We start from the raw sequence: 24238 nt of genomic DNA, 5'->3' as shown, positions 1-24238 counted from the left end.
TTTGAGGTTACTATGTAATAGGAGATTAATTGGGAAAAAATGCTGTTTGGCTTTTTGGTGTGTATTTCACTTAAGGTTTTGTATTCTGCGTTGTAAATACTGGCTTGATATTTTCAGTACAAATACTTGAATTGTAAAATGGTACACAGAGTTTTTCAAATTACATCAAAGAATTACTGTAGTTTGATCTCTTGTGAAAGTGGAAATATTAAATATAGATTTACATAACTGCATTCAAAAACTATGTAAAACATCAGCATGTGCAGTTCGACTCACTCCTTGATTCTCTGAGCGTCTGAACAGGAGGTAATGCTGCCTGCTTTTTTACAGTGTCAACTGAAAGTGAGAACAGGTATTCACAGGGCACTGTTGTAGCAGGCATTACAAGGTATATATAGCCCAGGTATGCTAAACTTTCCTGTGCCCCTTTACTGCTTAGGCCACCATTCCAGGGGACATGCTTTCCTGCTGATGACACTTGTTTAAAAAAATCAATTCATTAATTTAATTAGCAACTGAATCCCTTTGGAGAAGGTTATGTCTCCTGTTCTGTTTTACCCACATTTTGCCATGTATTTCGTGGTGGAGTGATTTTTTGGATGGTAACCCAGCACGTTTGTTTTTAAGAGTGCTGCCATCACAGATTTGACAAAATGGAAAGAAAGGTACCAGGATGAGATTTCTAAAGCTAGGTACAGCATTTGACCCAAGATTTAAGAACCTGAAGTGCCTTCCAAAATCCAAGAGGGACAAGATTTGGAGCTGAGTTTCAGAAATTTGAAAAGATCATCATTCTGGTGCTGAAACTTCTGAACTCAAACTGCAAGAAAATCAGCCCTCTGCTTGTGGTATCTGACTCAGATGATAAAATTAATGTCTGTTCTGCTTTGGCTTGTTATCAAGCAAAACCTGTCGTCAGGATGGATGTGTCCTCTGGATTGATAGTTGAACATGAAGGAACATATAGGAGTTCTTAGTGCATCTGTCATGTAAATACCTTGTGACAATGGCTACAACAGTGCTATGCAAACACCTGTTCTCTCTTTCAGGTGATATAATAAACAAGCAGGCAGCATAATCTCCTGCAAATTCTAACCAAACTTGTTTGAGCAATTGGCCGAACAAGAATTAAAATTGAGTGGCCACCTGCGTTCTAATATTTAACTTTTAATTTTGAATGTAGATTTTTGGACATAATTTTACATTTGCAAATTAACTTTCATAATAGTGATTGCCTTACAATGTTTGTTTATTGAATTTATTTACACTACAGGTATTTGTTAGCAGAAAGAAAGTGAGCACTGCACTCTTGATATTTTGTGATGTGATTTAAATCAATATATCTGAAAATATAGAAAACATCCACAATTATTTAAATGGTAATCCACTGTTTAATACCATAATTAATTGCAGGGTTAATTTTGTAATCCTTTGTTGGCCTTACTCTATAGCTTACCATGTCCGAGTTCATAAATAAGGCTATAATTTCTATTGACTGAATTGCAGCTTTCGAATTCATAGTGAGTAAATATAAGAGTTGACTACTGTAGAGTCCTGTTGTGGTCCCAACACTCTAGCCCCATGGTAGCTGGCTGAGTGTGGCTAGTTGGCTCAATCAATAAATGTATTTTCAAAGTGTGGCTAGTTTGCTATAGCCATACTGGTTGGACACCACAACTTAGACTAATCACAAGGTTTCTGCCCTGAAAAACATAACAGAATAACAGTGCTCCCCCTCTGAATCTCTGGCTCCTTAAAGACTGACAGATTTATTTGGGCATAAGGTTTTGTGAGTAATAACCAATTTGTCATATCAAATAAATGTTAGTCTTCAGGGTACCACAGGACTCCCATTGTTTCTGAAAAACTGTAATTTTTGGCTTGAAGGTAACAGAACAGTAGGCACTGGGTATATTAGATGGAACAGGATGAGAACCAGAATGAGGTTATTTTTGGCAAGAACATTAAGGAATGGTAATGAGTGGGTCTTTGATATAAATCACACTCTCCTTACTTAATTGGCCACGAAAATGTTGTTTTCAGGAATCAGATGTATATGTGTGTTCTTTCATAGATCCTTAAGTTCACAACTGATTTTTCCCCCGCCTCCCCGAATGTAGTGGGGAATATATTTAAAGTTACTTTTTTTTTTAAGCAGTGCCTTGCAATATGGGGAGGAGGGAGTTGATCTTTCTAGTTTGATATGCAAAGGAGACCTAGAATGTTTATATTCTTGTGTCTACCTGATAAACTTTAGGGACTTAAAGTCATATTTGTTGCTGTGGGTGGAGAGGAGGTTAACTGGTTGATTTACCACATGGTGAATTAGAGGTGCTCTTGGCTCTTAACTTATGGGAGCAAAGTGTCGTTCTCTAAAGTCAGCTAATTAAATAAATAGGAAGCAAAGCTTTTTAGATAGGGTGAGCAAGTCACTTGTCTCCTCTTTTTTGGGCTTTGTAATGCCATTATCCTTTTTCTTCAGTAGCTCATTTTTACAGGACCTGCAAGACTTCCCATGCAATCGTGTTCAAGTTAAATGTAAAAACAACTTTCTGCTGTCATCTTTCATATGTAAATGCTAACCATATATCTCTCATTACAGAGCTGTAGCAGCCTACTTACGAGCCTTGAGTCTGAGTCCTAACCATGCAGTTGTGCATGGCAACCTGGCCTGTGTGTATTATGAGCAAGGACTAATAGATCTGGCAATAGACACCTACAGACGTGCTATTGAGCTGCAACCACACTTCCCAGATGCCTATTGTAATCTGGCAAATGCTTTAAAGGAGAAAGGAAGCGTAAGGAGCATTTATTTTACAGTTGGCTATATTTTGATCAGCTGATGCTTATGTCAAGGGCTTGAATGATTTAAGGTGGGATTTTGCCTTCAATGTAGGAGTGCTTTGCTTGTCAACTTTTAGGGGAAGTAATAGGAGCATAAAGTTCTCCACATCAAGCTTTTAAAGGTAGACCTATTGTAGTGGTGACCTCATAAATCAGTGTTGTCACAAATATCTGACAGCAATTCCCTTGTTTTGTTTAGTACTGGCTGAACACAATTCCTTTTGTTCCTAAGGTTGCTGAAGCAGAAGAATGTTACAATACAGCTCTTCGTCTGTGCCCCACACATGCAGACTCACTTAATAACTTGGCAAACATCAAGCGAGAACAAGGCAATATTGAAGAGGCCGTTCGCCTGTACCGCAAAGCTTTGGAGGTACTTCTGAATAAAGGAGGGTGGGGTAGGATAGGATGTGGACAAAAATGGTGGTAATATGAGAGGGGTAGGCTGATCTGTACTTGATAAAGAAGTAGATGTTTGATTTGATGTCCTTGGAAGATCTAAAGAACAAATTAACTTCTTGTTGTTTCCTAAAGGTATTCCCAGAGTTTGCTGCTGCTCATTCAAATTTAGCAAGTGTTTTGCAGCAGCAAGGAAAACTACAGGAGGCTCTGATGCATTACAAAGAGGCTATTAGGTAAGATGTGGTGCTTTCTAACATTAGCAAAGGCTGGTGACAGGAATTCTACAGTCACTTAGAAAATGGCTTACAACTTTTATGCAAGCAAATAACAATTGCAGTTTGGATGGGCATTCTTAGAGGACAGACAGTTTATACCGTGGATAATGTATGTTTTTTTTTACAATTTTAGAATCAGCCCCACCTTTGCAGATGCTTATTCAAATATGGGGAACACTTTAAAGGAGATGCAGGATGTTCAGGGAGCTTTACAATGTTACACTCGTGCCATCCAGATAAACCCTGCTTTTGCTGATGCCCACAGTAACCTGGCCTCTATTCACAAGGTACAGTCACGTTAATGGCTGCTTTTTTAAAAGAGTGATTCATTTGGCAAACTCATTCCTGAAACTGCTTTCACTTGGTGATTTGGTCTCTGCTTTTGCAGGATTCAGGGAACATACCTGAAGCCATTGCTTCTTATCGCACTGCTCTGAAACTGAAACCTGATTTCCCAGATGCTTATTGCAACTTAGCTCACTGCTTGCAGGTGAGGAGAGGGGAGCCATGAGTGTAAGAGATCACTCTAATGTTAACATTCAGGACTGACCAAATATCAAGGATCCAGTGTTGATAGTTTAAAAAGGAGTAGGGATAAGTCTTAATCAAATTAAAAAATAAGACTGAGCCATTTTCTCTCAAAGAGCGGTTCTTGGGTAACAAGTGATTTAAAGTAAAAGTCTGCTATAATGGTTATTAAGCACTTTTGTGGTATCTTGGAAGAAATGCTAATCACAATTCTTTTTTGACAATTTCTCAGATCTTTGACATTGATCAGGTTCAGCAGTTTAAAGTTTCTAATCAGTCACAACTGACCAGTAGTTCATCTGGCTCACTGTTGTGGCTTTTAACAGTGGCCAGTTCAGTTGTATCAGATGAATGAACAATATGGGGCAATTACCATGTGATCTATCCCGGTCATCCAGTTCCAGCAGTTGATGATCAGAGTTGCATACCTGACCATCTTAGCTAAATACATGGAGAATAATTCCATAAATGGCTATTAGTAAACATGTTTTGAACCTGTTGCAGATTTGGCCTTTTATAGTGTTTCCTGGCAACAAATTCTACAAGTTGACTATATTGTGTGAAGCATTTGCTTTTGCTTTTCTTCTGAAATCTGCTGCCTGTTAATTTCATTGACCCCTTGTTCTTCTTTTTAGATTGTCTGTGACTGGACAGATTATGATGAGAGAATGAAAAAGCTGGTCAGCATTGTAGCTGATCAGTTGGAGAAGAACAGACTGCCTTCTGTCCACCCTCATCACAGCATGCTTTATCCCCTTTCTCATGGCTTTAGGAAGGCTATTGCTGAGAGACATGGAAATCTCTGTTTAGATAAGGTAGCTTTGAATACTTGTCCCGTGCTTGGTTATACCTGAGGAGAAACAAATTGTTTTGTTCAATTATATTTAGGTATGTAATGTCAGTCTTAAAATAGTGGTCCTCAGGATTCATGTTAACCGTCTTCTTGAGATTGATGCATCTCCTAAGTTTCTGGTCTTGAGGTCAGTCCATTTATTAACAGCTTACTTTCAACAATTGCAGCCTCCAGTTTCAGGGAGTTTTATTTGTATGTGCAGATGCCACATCACTGCCATGTTAGCTTTTCTCTCTCGCCAACAGCAGTTAGTCCAATTTTTTCTACCTGTTTTGTCTTACTGGAATCCTGTTTCTTCTGTATCTGATTCTGTCCCATCTCATTACTCACCCTGACCATGGATGTATAGGGTGGGACTCTTAGGCAACATCTGCACTATGAAATAAATTTGAATTTGTTAGCTTGATTGTATTAAGTGACTGTCTTCACTGTAAATACCATTAGCTCGATTTAGGGAGCACTAATATTGATATCATAATTTCGTCAGAACCAGGTAGGTGTAGCATCAAGTTCAAATATAACTGTTTGAATGAAATCCAATGTGGAGGTGCCATGTTTTTTAATCAGATTCATTAGCTTCCAGAAGCTGACCAGCTGTGTTGTACCTGGCTCCTGCCTTTCTGCCACTCTCTGGAGCTGGGTAACTTTCCAGGGAAGCAGCCCTGCTCAGTTTTCTGGCTCCTGCAAGTGGCGGGGAGCCGGGAAAATGACCAGTGCAGCTCCTGGTTCCTGGAAGCAAGGCTCAGCAGCATTGGTCAGTTTCCTGGCTTCCTCAATCTTCGGAGACCCAGGAATCAAGGAGGGAGTGTGGACTGCAGGGCTGGGGGAGACAGAGAGAGGTTCCCACAGTGTACTGCTGCAGCAGTCAATGTTTGGCCACTCTTGTGTGGCTACTCTAAAACTGACTTTGTTGGGAAGTGAGGATACTCAAAATCAAATTTATAAAATCCAGTTATAAAATAAAATTTGATTATTAAATTATCTGGTAGTGTAGATGTAGCCTTAGAGCTTAAGAATTCAGTTGCTTCTTTGAGTGCTTGCTCATATTTGTGCCATGTTTGTGATTTGCCATGTTCACCAATGCTACAAGACTTTTTTCGCTCAGCAGTATCGGTAGGGGAATGGCTCTGGGCTCCCCCTGCAGGGTCTCTTTCTTCTGGTAGGGATCCTGTCCTGCAGTGGGACCGTATCTGGTTCTCTGTAGGCTCGAACGTGTGCCCTTCGAGCCCTTGGGCTTTTGTTTTCTCTCATTTGTAATGGAAGGTCACCTTTTTTGTGATGTCAGCCAGATGAGTGTCACAGATTGAAGCCCTGACCTTGTATATGTTGGCTTCTCTCTTCTACAAAGACAGGGTACAATTATGGCCCCTCTGGCCTTCCTGACAAAGCTGGTGTCTTTCTTCATATGAACCAGGGGTCTTCCACCTGTTCTGCCCTAAGCTGCATCAGACCAGTGAGGAGAGGCAGCCACATGCCCTAAATGTATGATATGCCTAGGCGTTTTACCTAGAATATACCAAATACTTTTAGTAGGCTGATACAGTACTTCATTGTGACAGTGGACAGAATGAAGAGTGTCCCAGCCTCATCTTAAAGGATATCCAGTTGAATCACTTTCTGCATCCAGATTGCCATGCAGATTCAGATACCTGCTTTATATCTGTGGGAATCCGCACCCACACATGAGGCTGCAGATATCTTTGGCTCATTCTTGCAGACGTAGATAGAAATATTGTGTGTCTAATTCTTCAAATTTCCTAGCTCTCGCAGAAAAGACAGCTACCTTGTTCTGTAATTGCTGGTCTTCAAGATGTATTGCTCATGGTAATTCCATGATCTGCCTTCTTCCTTGCTGTCTCTTGGGCAAGCAGCAGCTGAGGGTAGGGGGAGTCTATGGCACTGCTTGTATTGTGCCACATGGACGCACTCCAGGGGGTACTGTAGCTAGTCCCCTCTAGATACCACTGAGGGCAAACGCACACACATTTAGCATGGAAAGGACATGAGCAACACATTTTGAAGAATATCTTTTTTTCCATAGCTGGTAACCATTTTTCCTTAGTGATATGATCTGATCTCTGCTCCATTGCCTAATTGGTGTTGCCATTTCAATGAACTCAGCGTTGCTCAGCCTGTATGCAGCACTTCAATGACTGTCCCTTTTGCACCCTTCTTACACTGATGTTTTGCTCAGATTTTGATACCTGGCTCTTTTCCTTTTAACTGGAGGTGATAGACCAAGTTGTAGACTGGAGTGAGTAACCTTGTTTGGGTTAGAGACCTCTGACCCACAAAAAAAATCATTGGGGGCGGGGAAGCCATCCCACAAAACCCTCATTTGATATGGGTCCTGTCTGAGACACTTGACTCCCGTCATACTCCAGCACCATAGGCAGTTGCGTAGAGAAGGAGGACTGAGGTTAAGGACTTCCCCAGGGTTGGATCAACTCAGAAAAATTTGTCTGTGTTTCCTGGGTTCAGTTACAAGGAAGTGGGCTGGTGGGAAGCAGGTATAGGAGGTGGGAGTGAGAGTGCAGGAGTGGGAATTTGTTCATTTTCCGTGAAGCTTTTATGAATTGAAGTTGCTGTTCCAGTGTTGCACTAATGTAGAAACTTAAGTATGTGGAAAGAGTAACTCCTGGGTAATTCTGCAAGTATACCTTATCTAATAGTTCTGTGTTTGGTGTTTCAGATTTTGTTTAAACTTTACTGTGTCTCAAAAATAGTGTGAATTTGATTTTGATAGATCAACGTCCTTCACAAACCACCATATGAACATCCAAAGGATTTAAAGGCTAGTGAAGGTCGGCTTCGTGTTGGCTATGTGAGCTCTGATTTTGGAAATCATCCAACCTCCCACCTAATGCAGTCAATCCCAGGAATGCATAACCCTGACAAATTTGAGGTAAGAGAACAAAATTAACCTCCATCATTTGAGATATTTAAGTGCAGGTTAGAGAAACAGCCTGTTCAGGTTACTCCTGTTTCCAAGAGACCAGTCACTTCTCCCAAGTTGATCTTATACCTAGGATCTCACATGGAAGAGGATGCTTATAGCTTGTCTTAGAGAAAACTGAGTTCAAGTGGGCTACATGCTTGCTCTGATGACTACATCTGTCCCCCCGTTTTGTAATCTATCAGCACTGAATACCACTTAAGGCTAACTCAAGTTGACCTCTGGAGAGTCTTCTGCTGCAGCTCTGGGGGAGTTGAAACAACAAAGAAATGAACCATTTTTAATATTGACCATCTTTTTTTCCATCCAGATTTCATGCTGCGGGGTTGGGCTTTCTAACATGTAGCATCTTTATGTGTGTAGGAAGGACCATCAGCCTAGTCGTGTTTTGATTGATGTTTTATGGTGGCCTACTCAGTTGTGATATTCCGCTTCATTGGTGGGAGAACCACTCCATTCTGGGTTCAGAAGTTAAGCAGGCTTGTTTTTATTTTATGTTTATAGCGCAAAAGTTACATGCTACATATCATGGACATTACAAGAAATACTAATGCATGCACCAACTTACAAGCATTTTCTAGACTCTGAAACATCCTTACAAGTGTAATATCTATCTGGAACGATAGTAACCTACAGGTGAACTGAATTCCAGCTATGAATTTCAGTGTTCAGATGATGCTTATAGCATTGGCAAGTGCTGACAGCTGGTCTACTAGTATCACAGATCTCTTGGGAAGAAAGGTTTTTCTTCTTCAAGAGTGTCCCTGTGGGTGCTCCATTTATGTATTATGGTCCCTGTGTGTCCCAGTCAGGGATTTACGGTAGCGGTTCTCTTGGTGGGCTGTGGGTGTGCAATGACTGATGCTCAGCGAGCACAAAGGCTGCTGTGCACTTGCAGCCTACAAATCCCTCAATTTCTTGTCTGGTGCTGTTGGCACCGGTCGGAACCCATTGCTCTTCCTTTGAAGTAGCTTTCCAATTATAGCTAGTTCATCTATTAGTTCTGTAGTTAGTTTTATTAGGTAGTGTTTGGCTGTTCTATAGAGAGAGAGAGAGAGAGTGTGTGTGTGTGTGTTTCTTTTTAAATACCTGGGTTTTTTTTCAGTTTGTTGTTCAGCACCATGCCTGGATCACCAGGCTTTAAAAGGTGCATGACATGCAGAATGTCTGTTCTGGTTTCTGATGGACACACTCAATGTGCAAGTTGCTTGGGAGGACACTTTACCTCCATGTGTCCTCACTGTTGAAAGCTCACAGTCGGAACAAGAAAAGGTAGAGAGCTCCAATGGAAACTCTTCATTTGAAGCAGCAACGAAGGGTCCTGTGGCACCTTATAGACTAACAGAAAAGTTTAGAGCATGAGCTTTCGTGAGTTAACTCACTTCTTCAGATGCATCTGAAGAAGTGAGTTAACTCACGAAAGCTCATGCTCTAAACTTTTCTGTTAGTCTATAAGGTGCCACAGGACCCTTCGTTACTGCTACAGATCCAGACTAACACGGTTACCCCTCTGATACTCTTCATTTGAAAAGTCTCAGACCCTGAACACTCCTCCTCACCTATAGAGCCTTCTCCTGTGACTTCATTGGAAACACAGGTACCACTTGATAAGACTTAGTCACCAGATTCAGGTTCCTCAGTGGCCAAAAAGAGACTGTTGGATTGAATGACAATAAGAAGCAGTCCCATAGAGGTAAGCATACCCTGGTACTGGCATCAGATATATCACCCAGACTATGAGGTTCTGGACACCTCTGACACACGTGTGACTCAGGGAGCTACAATCGATGCTAAGACTGTATCTAAGCATTCATTGCTTGAAAAGCCAAAATTGGCACCGAGAAAATCACTGCCCCACCAGGTGTACCTCTGTGCATCTCTACTCTCAACTGGGTAAGCTCCTCAACCTCAAAAAGTGGACTTTAATTCAGACACAGAAGTTGGAGTTCGTAGGTCCTGTCATGGATTGCACTACAGATACAGCTCTGTTGCTCAGTTGACTATGGATCTGGTCTCTCAAATCCAAAACACCAATCTGATGACAATGATGGTATGTCTGCAACTCCTGGGGGCATATGACACCAAAAACAATTGTGATCCTGCATGCTTGCCTCCAAATGCAACCACTCAAATGTGGTTCTGCACAGTTTACGAACTGCAGTATGACAACACAAACAAAAACTGTATACGTTCATCTCATGGTCAAATATCTCTCGTGGCTGTCACCCTAGAACCTACTCGGGGGTGTGCCTTTTTAAAAACTGACACCTACTATACTGTTAAAATTGGATGCACCCTCCTTGGATGTGGAGCTCACCTTGCAGCACACACTGCCAAGGCTTGTGGTCCACAGAGCATGCCCACACTTTTTACCTTTGATAACGATGATGACACTGCAGGTGTTTTATGTAAAAGGACCCAGGGAGCTCCATCTTTCCCACTTTGCATGGAGGCAACCTGACTTTGGCAATGATGCATCCAGTACCACGTTACCCTCATCGCTATTTACCTTCCAGGCAAGGTGAACACTTCTGCAGACAGCTTCAGCCATCACTTCTGCATGTACTTACGGGAGATCAACATGATCTTTCTCCAGCCTGAATTCAGGAGAATGAGATACCCTTCATATACCTGTTTACATCCAGCAGCAACACCAAATGCCGCCTTAACTGCTAGAATGCAAGACTGGGTCCCTGCTCCCTAAAGGATGTCTTCTCCATTCTGTGGATAGCCCCCATCCTATGCATTTTCTCCTATCCCACTCATTCTCTGCACCCTTATAAGAATGAGACAGGATGCAGACAAAGTTATCCTCATAACTCTCAACTGGCCCAGACAACCCTGGTACTCTTACCTGCTACAGATGCAAATAGTCACCGTAGATATGTAGCTTTTATATTTTAAAATAGCTTGCTCAGGAAGATAGGACCTATTTCTGGTCCTCAACTGACAGCAGCGTATTGGGGGCCAAGACTTCTGCAGCTTTTGCTGTAGCATGGGCAGATACCATCCAAAGGAATGGCTCTGACCCCTTTTTTGAGGCGAGATTCCTGCTTCAGGATCTGACCTTTTAGCAATGAGGATCTTTCATGAGAAGAATCTCTCCACTTTGTCAGGGTTAGAGCACAAATTTTTGCTCCATGGGTATTTATATCTCTGCTGTTTTGGAGTCCAGCCTATGATACTATAGAGCAAGACCACCACCATAGACATTTTTAGTACCAGTGCTACCAGGATACACCAGCTAAATGACAGAATATGCACAGGACCAGATGCACAGACCTTGCAACATCCTCTGCTGTACCTCATTCTATACCCTTCAAAAAAGTAATTTTGCTGGGATTGTTGAGACCACATCCCTTTGTTGATGTTGATGTCACGTTTTTTCTCTCTGCCTCTTATTTTCTAGGCCACCTTACCCAATGCATCTGCAACTGGTGATCCATACCAAACTACAGTTGAATATGAAAAGCTAGTAACTGCAGCTGTTCGAGTTTTTATCAACTTCACACAAACCCCTTTCCTGATTCCTTTTTCAGGGACCAGTCTTTTGAGGAAATTCTCAGATAAGAAGTAAGCTACTTTCTCCACTAGGCACCTATAGGAAAAAATTCCAGCTCAACATCAGGGAGAAGGATTCTGATCACCCCTGTTTTGCTTTCCGAAAGAATAACGAATGGAGGCATGTTCGTTGTGGAATTTAGACTGACGAAACATTCATCCCTAAACTGTAATTCTTGAATACTACATGTGGTATCAGTAGTTCTTTCCCTATTAGAAGGCACATGATTCTCACTTCCTGACTGGAAAGGCTTGTAATTTCAGAGACATTCACGCATACCATAGAAGGCTCCTCAGGTTCATCTTTGGTCAAGACCCATATCTATTTAGAATCCTTTAATTTGGCTTTACAAAATGCTTGGATGAAAAGAAATGGAATCACCTTTTTTACTCTAGCTTTGCCACTGGCTCCTAGTTGATACTTCCTTTGAGGAAGTCCAGTTGACAATCTGTTTTCTTTTTCATCTGTTCTCTCTAGAAGTCTGCACTAGCAATGAGAAGTCCATGTTGGTCATCTCCTGTAAGGGCCATAAACTTCAGAGGAGTGACTTGGGCTCTTGTTGTCGTTGAGTCCCTCTGCCTATTGAGAGATTCTATGTCATGGTTAGCCTTAAAAAGGAGGTTACCTTCAGGGCATGGGCTTCAGTCAGAACAGGCCTGTCCCACTTATGTATGTGCGATGCCTTTTGCCAGGTTCCCTCTTGGTTGTCTGAAAACTAGTGGTTCTGATCTCCAGAGAGGGGTACCATCAGTGTCAAAATGACTGCTGGCTAAGGCTCTGGACTAGTTTTGTGGACAAAAGCAGAAGAGTTTGAATGGGGTCCTTTCCTCACACTAGTGCCTAATGCTGCCATGATTACTGCTGCCTTTCTTTTTAAGGTTGGGGAGCTTATATGAATAGTTACACTGCATAAGGACCTTGTGGGAGTCCAGGACTTATATACATTTACTGAAATGAGAACAGTCTGTTTATGCCTGCAGTGCCTCCCTCCTCCTCCTCCAAGCCACTCTTAACCAGATAATCCAGGACATTGTGATGACTGGCTGCTGTACAAATTGGTCAGGATGAAATAAGGCACATCCTTTGTTTAGAGACCATCACCAGCAGCATATTTGACAGGTGTTTGGAACTCTTTAGTGGATAGCATATGTTTGTCTGTGAAGCATGAATGGGAGATTGCCATTTGGATCCTGAACAAGATTACTCAGTGGGGAGCACAGTCTTTAGACCATGGGTGTCCAACTTTTTGGCTTGCCTGGGCCGCATAGAGTGAAGAGGAATTGTCTTGGGCCACATATAAAATATGTAATATAGTTAATGTATATGAATCACATAATAATGTTAAAAGTTTACGATCTTGTGGAGCAGCATTACTAGCTGTCCTGGGCCGTGGGTTGGATATGCCTGCTTTGGACCTTTCTGTTTCATAGGTGAATACAAACAGTTGTCTCCAGTCCCATTAATATCAGAGGTCCTACAGAAGATTCATCACAACAGAGTTTGTCATCTTTATTTCACCTAATTGGTTGGTACATTTCTTCAAGGGCTTACTCAGTGTGTTCAAGTTTTATATATGTGTCTGTGTGCACGAGTGTGTGCAGGGCTGTTGGAAACTTATCCCTAGCAACTAGCCAGCCGGGTCACTTGGGGCGCTCCCCTGCAGTGGCACCTATGTGAAGTCTATATATGACCCAGCTAACTTGGCACTCCTCAGGGCTGTTTGATTTTTCTATTCGAGTACCTATGTTCACATCACAGGCTCCCTAGCTCTTTCTGCGCAAATAGCGGTATTTAGCATGAGCATTGTTTTTTTGGTTGTTAATGTTCGTTGTCTGTTGGGTAGGGAAGGTTTTTTCCCCCTCCAGGGGTTTAAGGAATGAGAAAATCCCACGGATTTAAGCAGTGTTTAGACTGCTTAAAGTCTATGCCAAAGAGCAACCCTCAAGACTTTGTCCTTGGTGTGCAGCATGCTGTCCTTGGCTCTGAGCACTTGATGCCCAGGAAGGCTGTGCTCGCCTGAAGTTATCAGCATGGCACCATTCCCACTCTGGTGCGTGCCTCCAAGACACCCAAGTTGTCGGCATCAGTTCTGTTGACGACAGCATCGTAGGGCCCCAGATCTTGATTCCCCTGCCTCCCAAGCACCGAGCTCTATTCTCTTTGACTCATCCAGAGGTGATCCAGTGCCGGTTGGTCCTTCGATGCCTGATATGTACAGGCGGGACCAGGGACTCATAGAAATTGAGCTCCTTGGTACACACTGAGGTCCCCACCCCTTGATGCGTGTGTAGGGGTAAACCTCAGTCTGTTTGCACCTGTGTATGTGTTGCCTGTTCACCCAGCCTCAGTCCCACCCCGAATCCCAGCACAGCCATTTGAGGTGTTGCTGTTCTGACTTGTGATGCGCGATGCGGTTGCGGCAGTCTTCTCCATTTTGCTTGATGCTTGTCCATTCTCTGTCCAGGGCCCTCCACTGTGAGTTCTTCAGATTCTGGATCTTCAGCACACTCGGCACTGTGCCTCGCCAGTCGCGATGCCATCTCTTTGATTATCTTTGGTTCCTAGAATCCATCGTATGCAAGTTGTGACCACATTCCTGTTCAGAAACTCTGTCCAGTTCTCCACACTGGTCTGGCTCTTCTTGTCAGTACCCTTGCAGTTTGAACTCCTGTGTCTGTCTTTTGTGGTTCCCTGTGCAGATCTCGCTCTCTATGCTGGCCCCCATCTCACTCTCCACGCCATTTCCAATCCCAGTGTTTGGTCTCATTCTTGATGCTATTCTACCTTTTGTCACTGGTCCTGTTCTCGATGCCGTGATACCTGTCATCATTGATCTCCTTCGTGGTGCTGGAACCAGTGCCAGTCAACTTTTCATTTTCTTGTGTCGCTGTGGCAATGCTCTGCTTGTTGTCGTTCTCCTATGCACTGGTCCGCTTCTCAGCACGCTTTGCCCTGGCAATGTTCTTGATCCCCTCGTCAGTCCCATGAGACCATGTGCACCAAGTCAGATATTGGCTGCACTCCTCTGGGAATGGCTCTTCTTTGGCCTTCCGACACTCCTCCTCCTCCTGCTTCGTTCCATAACTCTCCGGTGTTGAACCCTTAAGCCCTAAAACAGGATTCTGCTACTGTCCCAGTGGCTTCCAGCTCAGTAACCCATACTGAGAGCCCTCGGCTTACCATGAATCAACAGACAGCATGCCATCTGCCCAGTCACACACAACCTCAAGTTCCTGAGGTGGCTGCAGCTAGCTGCCTGCCTCTGGGCTCTAACTGTCCTACTCTCCTGAGCTGACACCTTTTCCTTTCACGGAGGATCCTGCCCTGGTGGTGCCCTCTTTAGCATCCTCCACCTTCTCCCTGGACTAAGCTGTAGCATGTACATCAGTCTTGGGGCCTCCACCCAGGAACTTCTGTGCTATGCACCCACCAGCCTTAATCTTCCGGTGGACAAAAGCGTCAGGGGGTAGCCATGTTAGTCTGTAGCCTCAAAAACAATGAGCAGTCCTGTGGTACCTTATAGACTAACAGATATTTTGGAGGCTAAAGTTTTGTGGGCAGAGACTTGCTTCTTCAGATGCAAACCTGTGCAGTCTGCTTTCCACCTGTGGTATCCTGACCTTGGAAGGTCCATCCCCTGTGGCCTTCCCTTTGACAAGACTACCATGACAGCTGCCTCTACTGTTTGGGAGACACGGGCCTGGATTCCCGTGACTGGTTATGGGGCAGAATCCAAGTACTTTGCATCAGTAAAATGCTAAGTAGCTGTACACCCAGCCGCCACCTGGCTCTTTGGTGGTGGTGTTTGTAAATGAAAGAACACCAAGGTCATCGGGCTCCAGCACCAAAGTCTAAAGATTCCTGGTGCCCAGATCTCTCCATTGAAAAGGTCTGTTAAATTGAGGAGCTTTTGCTTTGGGTGGCTAACCAGCTGGTTGTCCTCAGCTGCTATAATCATAACTCCTGGGCTGCAGCTCCCAAGTTTAAAGAAGTTCTCCCTGGGATCTGAGGGAGGAGTTCTTGGACCTTATGCAAGAGGGCAAGATGTTGTCTTGCACCTGCCTGCATGCTGCTCTTAATGTGGGCAACTCTGCAGCCCGCTCTAGCACCTTGGGCACAGCCACATGCAGGGTGGCCTGGCTGGGACCATTGGGGCTCCCTGAAGAGGTCCAACAATCCAGGATCTCAGCAGCAGTCCAGGCCCTTCCAAACCTCATGGTCAGTCCCATGTGACTGTCCTCCACTCAATCATCCGAAAGTGGGGCTTGCTTTGACTGGACCTCTTTTTATCCCGGACCTCTTCGCATTTTCCTTCTGGGCCTAAGTTTGGGCTCCCTTGTGGATGTGTTCTTCATTCCATGGACCCTGTGACTTCTGTCTTTCCTCTTTCTCATTGTGCATAAGGTGCTCCTTGAGGTTCGCAGGGACAGTGCAGATGTTATCCTTATAGCCTCAGCATGGGTGCGCCAAGATTGGGACCCCACCTGCCTGCACCACTCTGAGTGGTTGTCAAGGGGGAACAGAGGGGTGGTTGGTTGGTTGGGTTATATATAAGCTTTGCATAGGTGTCACTACTGAGGGCTCTCCAGCCAGCTGGGCTAGCTAGTTGCTATGGAAAACTTTATGGTGGCCATGCACATGTGCGTACACACCTAACTGTAATAAGTATGAGCAACACATCTTGAACAACAGTTAAAACAGTGAGTAACCATTTTTGCTTCATGGATCTACTGACACTCCTAAGTAGTTCGCCTGTAAGCACTTGCCTGTTTCTAGGTTGTGTAATAAAATCTGAGGTCAACTTCAGGTACCCCAACCTGGAACTGGTATAACTCCGGGCTTGTTGTTTAGACAGACATCTGTACACATTCATATTCCAGTGTGATGTTCAGTCCATTCTCTGTCAAAGCGGAAAAGAATTTTATTAGGTGGAACAGTTGCTCTTTGTAGGTTCAAAGATACCAGTTATTTCTAGAATCTGGTGAGATTCCTGATTTTGTGGAAAATCTGAGAATTACAACACTGGGCATTTTTTTTTAGTTCACTTTAGAGTCATTGTCAGTAACTGGCACTTTTCATTCCCATGTTGGCAATATACTACCTTTACTCATCCTGTAATAGCTAAACTTTTGACCGGAATTCTTCAATCCCCCACCTGGCCTCTTCCTCCCTACCTCTCCACTGCTTTCCCAATGAAGCTCCCACCCTGATGAGACTGCTGTCTTGTTTCATTTTACTAGTCCTCCCTTCTAACTTGTAGCCTCATGTTATTTGATTGCTGTCCCTGTGGATGCTACACAGTAGGTGTTGGGGTCGTCCAGCACTGCAGCATGGAGACTTTTCCTGAGGAGAATTGAGTGCGCTGTGCATACGCTAATCCAGCGTGTGACATTTGCACCACGAAAGGACACTGCATGCAGCTCCGTGCTCTCCTCAGTTCCTTCATTGCTACTCTCGTCTGCAGATGGAGCATGAGTCTCTCTCTCTCTCCTCTCCACGCAGACCTGTAGATAGGAAATAGATTATAGAATTAATTGATAAGCTGAATAGTAACAAGTCTCCAGGACCAGACGGCATTCACCCAAGGGTTCTGAAAGAACTCAAATGTGAAATTGCGGAGTTATTAACAGTGGTTTGTAACCTATCCTTTAAATCCACTTTGGTACCAAATGACTGGAAGACTGCCAATATAACACCAATATTTAAAAAAGGCTCTAGAGGAGATCCTGGCAATTATAGACCGATAAGTTTAACATCAGTACCAGGCAAATTAGTAGAAACACTAGTAAAGAGTAAAATTGCAAGGCACATAGAAGAGCACGAATTGTTGGGCAAAAGTCAGCATGGTTTCTGCAGAGGGAAGTCGTGTCTGTCTAATCTATTAGAATTCTTTGAAGGGGTTAATAAACATGTGGACAAGGGGCACCCAGTGGACATAATATACCTAGATTTCCAGAAAGCCTTTGACACGGTTCCACACCAAAGGCTTTTATGTAAATTAGGTGGTCATGGGATAGGAGGAAAGGTCCTTTCATGGATCGGGAATTGGTTAAAAGACAGAAAACAAAGGGTTGGAATAAATGGTAAATTTTCACAATGGAGGGGGGTAACTAGTGGTGTTCCCCAGGGGTCAGTCCTGGGACCGATCCTGTTCAACTTGTTCATCAATGATCTAGAAAATGAGGTAAGCAGTGAGGTGGCAAAGTTTGCAGATGATACCAAGTTGTTCAGGACAGTCAAAAGCAAAAGGGATTGTGAAGAACTACAAAAAGATCTCAGCAAACTGAGTGATTGGGCAGCAAAATGGCAAATGAAATTTAATGTGGGTAAGTGTAAGGTAATGCATGTTGGAAAAAATAACCCAAATTACACGTACTACATGATGGGGTCAAATTTAGCTACGACAGATCAGGAAAGGGATCTTGGAGTTATAATGGATAGTTCTCTGAAGACATCCACGCAGTGTGCAGCGGCAGTTAGTAAGGCAAATAGGATGTTAGGAATTATTAAAAAAGGGATCGATAATAAGACAAAAGATATCATACTTCCCCTATATAAAACTATGGTACGCCCACATCTCGAGTACTGCGTGCAGATGTGGTCTCCTCACCTCAAAAAAGATATATTGGCATTAGAAAAGGTTCAGAAAAGGGCGACTAAGATGATTAGGGGCTTGGAAAGGGTCCCATATGGGGAGAGGCTAGAGAGACTGGGACTTTTCAGTTTGGAAAAAAGGCGATTGAGGGGCGATATGATAGAGGTATATAAAATCATGAATGGTGTGGAGAAAGTGAATATAGAAAAATTATTTACCTTTTCCCATAATACAAGAACTAGGGGACACCAAATGAAATTGATGGGTAGTAGGTTCAAAACTAATAAAAGGAAATTTTACTTCACACAGCGCACAGTCAACCTGTGGAACTCCTTGCCCGAGGAGGCTGTGAAGGCCAGGACTCTATTAGGGTTTAAAAAAGAGCTTGATAAATTTTTGCAGGTTAGGTCCATAAATGGCTATTAGCCAGGGATAAAGTATGGTGCCCTAGCCTTCATAACAAGGGCAGGAGATGGATGGCAGGAGATAAATCACTTGATCATTGTCTTCTGTTCTCCTTCTCTGGGGCACCTGGCATTGGCCACCGTCGGCAGATGGGATGCTGGGCTTGATGGACCTTTGGTCTGACCCAGTATGGCCATTCTTATGTTCTTATAGCTGGTTATTGTACATAGTTCTGCCTTCATAACCTTCCCTATTCTCATCAGTTTTATTTCCCTTGTAACTAGTTCATTGCTGTGGCCTGTTTTCTTTTTTTTAAACAGAAAAGAACATGAAAACAGTGAATTATAATATACAAACAAGCTAAAGTACTAAAGAAAACACCAACTTGTCGCTGTCTGTCAGTTTCAAAAAATGTTTGAAGTGCCAAGATCCTGTGCCTGCTTCTGATGGGCACTTTGAATGTGTCTGCTTCTTCCTCGGAGAGGCACGCATTCCTCATAGATGTTCTAACTGTAAAAGTTTAACGGCCAGAGCCTGGAAAAGACATGGAACTAATAATAAAAATGCTCCTGTTTGACAAAGATCTCCGGCTGCTCCCAGAGTTGCTCTCAACATTGGATCGCATCCCTTCTGTCAGGGATGCTCTCTTCTCTTCTGGGGATCCAGGCACACTCAAAGCCTTCCCCTGTACGTTTCCTTTCAAGAGTGAGCTTGGGAGACAAACTGGGCACACACAAGCCCAAGTTGGTTTCTGGCGCAAAATCTAAAAGCTTCTTTTTGGGAAAAGTGGCTTTAATATCCGCAGCCCCACCATTCCCTGAAGTGGTGCCGTGACCATCACCAGCACCATTTTGAGAGACAACCACTCCCAGTGCTGGAGAAAAGTATAGTGCGAAGATACTTGTGGCTACAGGCAGTAGGTGCTCCAAAAGAACTCCAGGCAAAAGTAGAAGACTTACCATTTGACAGAGCTAAACTAATTGCAGTAAATTCACACAAACTACCTTGTATACTTGGGGATATCTCCATATATTCAATTTCATAGAACTGGAAGGGACCTTCATAGTTCATAGAGTCCAATCCCCTGCCCTCTCATCAGGACCTATTACCATCCTAGCCAGATTCTTTTTTTTTTTTTTTTTTTTTAAGGGCCCCAGATCCCTAAATGGCCCCCTCTAGGATTGAATGCACAGCCCTGCATTTAGCAGGACTTTGGAGGTCTGTGCTTCCCCATTTTGGAAAAAGAAGATACACCCCGTACCAAGGTACAAAGATCAGTCCTTTGCAAGGCAGTCCTACAAATCTTACTGGTATAATACCAGTATACCAAGAAATTAGAGGTGCAAAGCCCTGAATAACCTCTCCATGGCTCTACCAGTGTTGAAACAGCAGGTTTGAAGTTTTGGTTGAGGGCTCATTGAACCTTCCACGCTTCCCAGTGCACAACTACCAAATATTCCACCACCACCTATGTCCCTTTTACCATCAGTAGATGTTATAATCACGGACAGATGGGTGTTAGATATCCCTCTACTCTTCCCTCTCCCGACACTATCCTTTTATTCACCAACCCCTCTCTTCCCCATTCCTCTCCAGGGACCCTTCCCATGAGAACTTGCTACAGCTCGAAGTGCTACACCTTTTGCAAATTAGAGCCATAGAAGAAGTTCTGAAACAGTGTCAAGGGAAGGGGTTTTACTTGAACTACTTCTAAGAGAAAAGAAGACAGCAGCCTGGGGATCCATTCTAGATCTATGCCAGTTGAACAAGTACATTTGTAAACAGTGATTCAAGATGACCGTGCTATCTTCTGTAATCTCTGCACTGGCAGAAGGGGACTGGTTCTCCGCCCTCAATCTCCAAGACTCTTATTTCCATGTTGCTGTTCACCCTGCTTAGGTGCTTTCTGTGCTTCACCCTCGGAGCACATGACTAACAATAGAGTCCTGACCCATTGGCCTTTTCAGCTGCTCCCAGGGTATTCACCAAGGTCCTTTTCCTGTACCTGTGCATCTCAGACTACCTTCTTCAAGGACCATCAGAAGACCTCATGAGCCATGGTCCAATCCACAAAACCATTTACAGTCCCTGTGGTTCATTATAAACATTGCCACAACATTCCTGGAATTTAGCACATGCATCGACTTAATAGGAGCTCGGTTCCACCCTGCAACCGCTCAAGTGTATCTCCCTGTACAGCGCCATGAGGCTATAAAGGGCTTGATATCACAACTTACCATCGGCCCTATGGTTCCCGTGCTTGTTTGCTTTCACCTCCTTGGCCACATGGCAGCCGCTGACATTGTCCCAAATGCTCGGATACGTTTTTCACTGTCTTCAGCATTGTGTATGCCCCGGCAGTTGCCAAATACACAGATGAGTATCGGTACCTCTAAAGGTTTGGCAAATGGAGCACCCTCTGCCCGCTCTGGGCACTTGTTGGGACAAGCAAGTGGCAGCAGCAGAGGAGGTGGCTCTTCCTGTGGGTCATGATGTGGCTCCAGGAGCAGCTCCAGCTATATGGCACCTTGCGCAGCGTGCCTCCATCTGTGGGTTGCCTCCAGCATCAGCACCTCTAATTGTGGCAGGGCACCCCGTGTGGTGCCTCCCAGTGAGTCTCCAGCAGTTTGTGGTGGTGGGCCATGATGATAGTTTAATTTGTTTTGGACATTACTACGCTACTATCTCACCTCCTTACCTGCTTCCCAGTCATCTGGACCTGCTCTCTCAAAACAATGGTTCCATGCGTCAGCCCAGGCCACATGCCCTCCATCTGACGGCCTTCTTTCTCTGTGGATCCCAGAGCATGCACACTGCTACCCGCAGCAAGAAAGAGATGTGCTGTTAAAGAGCAGATGAGTAACCATTCAAAAAACTTGCCTTTTCAAGTGGAACCCCTTCTTGTACTGGTGCTCTGAAGGGGGCATGCAACCCACAAAAGCCCCACTGCACAAGATCCTCGACTTCACTCTTTACCTAAAGATAGTCATCCATTGCTGTCATCACGACGAATACACCTTACGGCATTCTCAGCCTTCCATCCTTCTATAGACAGCTTCTCCGGTATTTACTTGCCCAATTGTGAAAATATTCTGGAAAGGCCTGCAAAACATCCTCCCCGTTAGACCTGTTTCCCCGACTTTGAACTGATCCATCACATGCTCATGGGACAACTGTTTGAGTCAGTGGCTACATGTTCACTGGCTATGTGAACAATGAAAACACTGTTTCTTGCAGCAATAACATCCATCTCAAAGAGCAAGTTAGATAGCATTTTTGACTTACTCTCCACCATACACAGCCTTCCACAAAAAACAGTTGTACTGCGATCACATCCTGCATTTCTATCGACATTGTGCTCCCAATTTCATATTAACGAATGTATAATCCTGCCTATCTTCTACCCTGAATCGTGTGCTTCCAATGTGGAGGCCAAACTGCTCACTTTGTTCAGAAGAGCCATAGCCTTCTACGTAGACAAGACGTGGTCGTTCAGAAAATCAGAGATGATTCTTATCCATTGCAGAAAGATCAGAGACTCATCTACATGTATAATGCACTACTATTCTATCCAAAACAGACCATTGCCAGTGTTCCCAAGGGCATGATCCACGAGACTGGTAGCAGTATCCATGGCCTTTCTGAAAGGAGTATCCTTACAGGACATTTGTTGTGCAGCCACATGTTCATCTAACCACATGTTCGTGACCACACTGTGCATTACAGTCTCATGCAGACAAAGATACAGGAGTAGGTCAGGCAGTACTGTCCACAGTAGACACACCAAATCAGAATCTACCATTCAGCTAGTGGGGTACTGGTCTATAGTCCCCTACCATGGAGCACCCACAGAGACAGCACTCGAACACAGAAGTTACTCACCTCATGTAGTCACAGTGGTTCCGAGTCTCCCTGTGGGTGCTTCATGCCCTGCCCACTTCCATTGTACTTAGTGCAGTAGGCCTAGCTAGGATATCTATGAAGCAACTGAGGACAGAATGGAGCTGTGTGCGCTGAGTTAGCACATGCGCAACCCCACTCGATGCTCAGGAGAAGTTTCCATGCTGTGGTGCTGGGCGATCCCAACACCTAGTATGGAGCACCCATGGGTGGGTGGGACACACATTGAAGAACCATCGTTACTGCATTAAGTGAGTAACTTCTCTTTTGGTATCCCACATTTCAATGAAATTTGCCTTACCAATTGCCACAATGTGAGCCAGCAGAGTCAGTGAGCTGAGAACACTTGTGGCAGACCTGCTGTGTGCTACCTTTCATAAAGAAAATGTCTCACTTTCCTCCTACTCAATAATGAGTCCAAAAGTAATTTGAATTTCTCGTGATTTCAAACCACCCCCTTTCCTTTTTTCTTCTAACAGAAGAGGCTTCATTCTCTGGCTGTCCAAAGGGTACATACTAGCTTTTTTTCTATAGAGAATAAAGATATATGTTAAGGCACCTTACCTATTTGCTTCTATAGCAGAGGGACCAAGTGGTCAAGTTTATATCCGCGCAGACATTAACAGATTTCTGCTCCATTATCCCTTCTGTACACGTCCCAGCCATAAGGGGCTGACAGACAGTGCTCTTCACCCCCCAAAAAAAATTTTCTTTGAGAACCACTGCTGTAGACCAGGGTTTCCCAAGCCATGAGTCGCAATTACATTTTGAAAGGGTTGTGGCTGTGCTGGCAGGCTCCACAGGTGGCTATTAAGAAGTGGTTCTCAACTTCTTAATTGGATTAACAACAGTCAGGCAGTTAAACCAATCAGTGAAATTGAGAACCATTTCAGCTGAAGGGTGGAGAACTGCATATCTGAGGAGCAGCACCCAGTGCAGGTAAGGTGGGCCTGGGTTTGAGGCTGGGAAGAAGGGAGGGCAGAGCTGATCAGCTCTCTGGCTTCCAGGGCCAGCCGCTGCCCACCCCCCCAGGCTTTTGAATTGCTTTGGGTCATCAAGTCTTCCTTAATTGTCAAAATGGGTCCCCGCCTGGAAAAGGTTGGGAACCGTGGCTGTAGACGAATTGGGTTCATTCAAGTTGATATTCAGAATCAGGGACCAGCAAATATTAGTTTACGAAAGATAAAAACAAGTTTGCAAACATTGTCCCCTTTTGCCTTTGTCTCTGGATCAGTTCACAGTTTATAATGGAGAGTTGTGTGGTGCTTTCGTCAGATCTTATCCACTGTTTTGAGATTCATTAGAGAAAAATGGGTTAAGTGTGATATCAATCCGAAAGGGAGATCAGTGGTGATAAGTTTACACTAACAAACTGTTACATTGCTTATAAGCAATTTTTATAATTCTTATTTAGGATTTTTCATGTTCAAAGCATTTATAAAACTGATCAGTGTTTGTGTATAGTAAAATAAAACAATCTCTCTTGATTGAGGATAACAGAGTAATTACATAGCATTTATGGTGACATTTTAGTCTATAGTAATTGTTTCAAGTACTTATAACTTTTGATGCTGCATATTCTAGGTGTTCTGTTATGCTCTCAGCCCTGATGATGGCACAAACTTTCGTGTGAAGGTGATGGCTGAAGCAAATCATTTCATTGACCTCTCTCAGGTGAGTTTTTGTTCTTTGAATTTTAAGTATGTTTTCCAGAAGTGGAGTGCTCTGTCTTTAGTTAAGGACTTTGGCAACAGTGAATTTCTTGGAGAACAAATTACGCTCCCAGCTATTGGTGATAGTAAGCTTCAGAGTTGTTGAGTTTGTGATATAGCCTATGTGTCAGCATTTGTCCCTGATTACGTAGGGAATTGATGGGCATTTATGTGAACGTCATGTGCGACTGCTGGAATTTTATTAA

The 24238-nt window shown here is 43.7% G+C and overlaps 1 protein-coding gene across 2 annotated transcripts in view; it reads left to right on the top strand.

The window, feature by feature from the left end:
- The window catches only part of OGT (O-linked N-acetylglucosamine (GlcNAc) transferase), a 95709-nt gene that overhangs the window by 35646 nt on the left and 35825 nt on the right, over nucleotides 1–24238 (top strand). For both annotated transcript variants that reach the window (XM_075008098.1, XM_075008097.1), the window contains exons 7-14: nucleotides 2603–2798; nucleotides 3077–3217; nucleotides 3379–3479; nucleotides 3655–3808; nucleotides 3910–4011; nucleotides 4685–4864; nucleotides 7649–7807; nucleotides 23905–23994. In XM_075008098.1, coding sequence (XP_074864199.1) covers nucleotides 2603–2798; nucleotides 3077–3217; nucleotides 3379–3479; nucleotides 3655–3808; nucleotides 3910–4011; nucleotides 4685–4864; nucleotides 7649–7807; nucleotides 23905–23994 — 1123 coding nt within the window. The remainder of the gene's footprint in view (nucleotides 1–2602; nucleotides 2799–3076; nucleotides 3218–3378; nucleotides 3480–3654; nucleotides 3809–3909; nucleotides 4012–4684; nucleotides 4865–7648; nucleotides 7808–23904; nucleotides 23995–24238) is intronic.

Source organism: Carettochelys insculpta, chromosome 13 (assembly GCF_033958435.1).
Source record: "Carettochelys insculpta isolate YL-2023 chromosome 13, ASM3395843v1, whole genome shotgun sequence".
NCBI lineage: Eukaryota > Metazoa > Chordata > Testudines > Carettochelyidae > Carettochelys > Carettochelys insculpta.
This window is presented reverse-complemented; position numbering and strand designations above follow the sequence as displayed.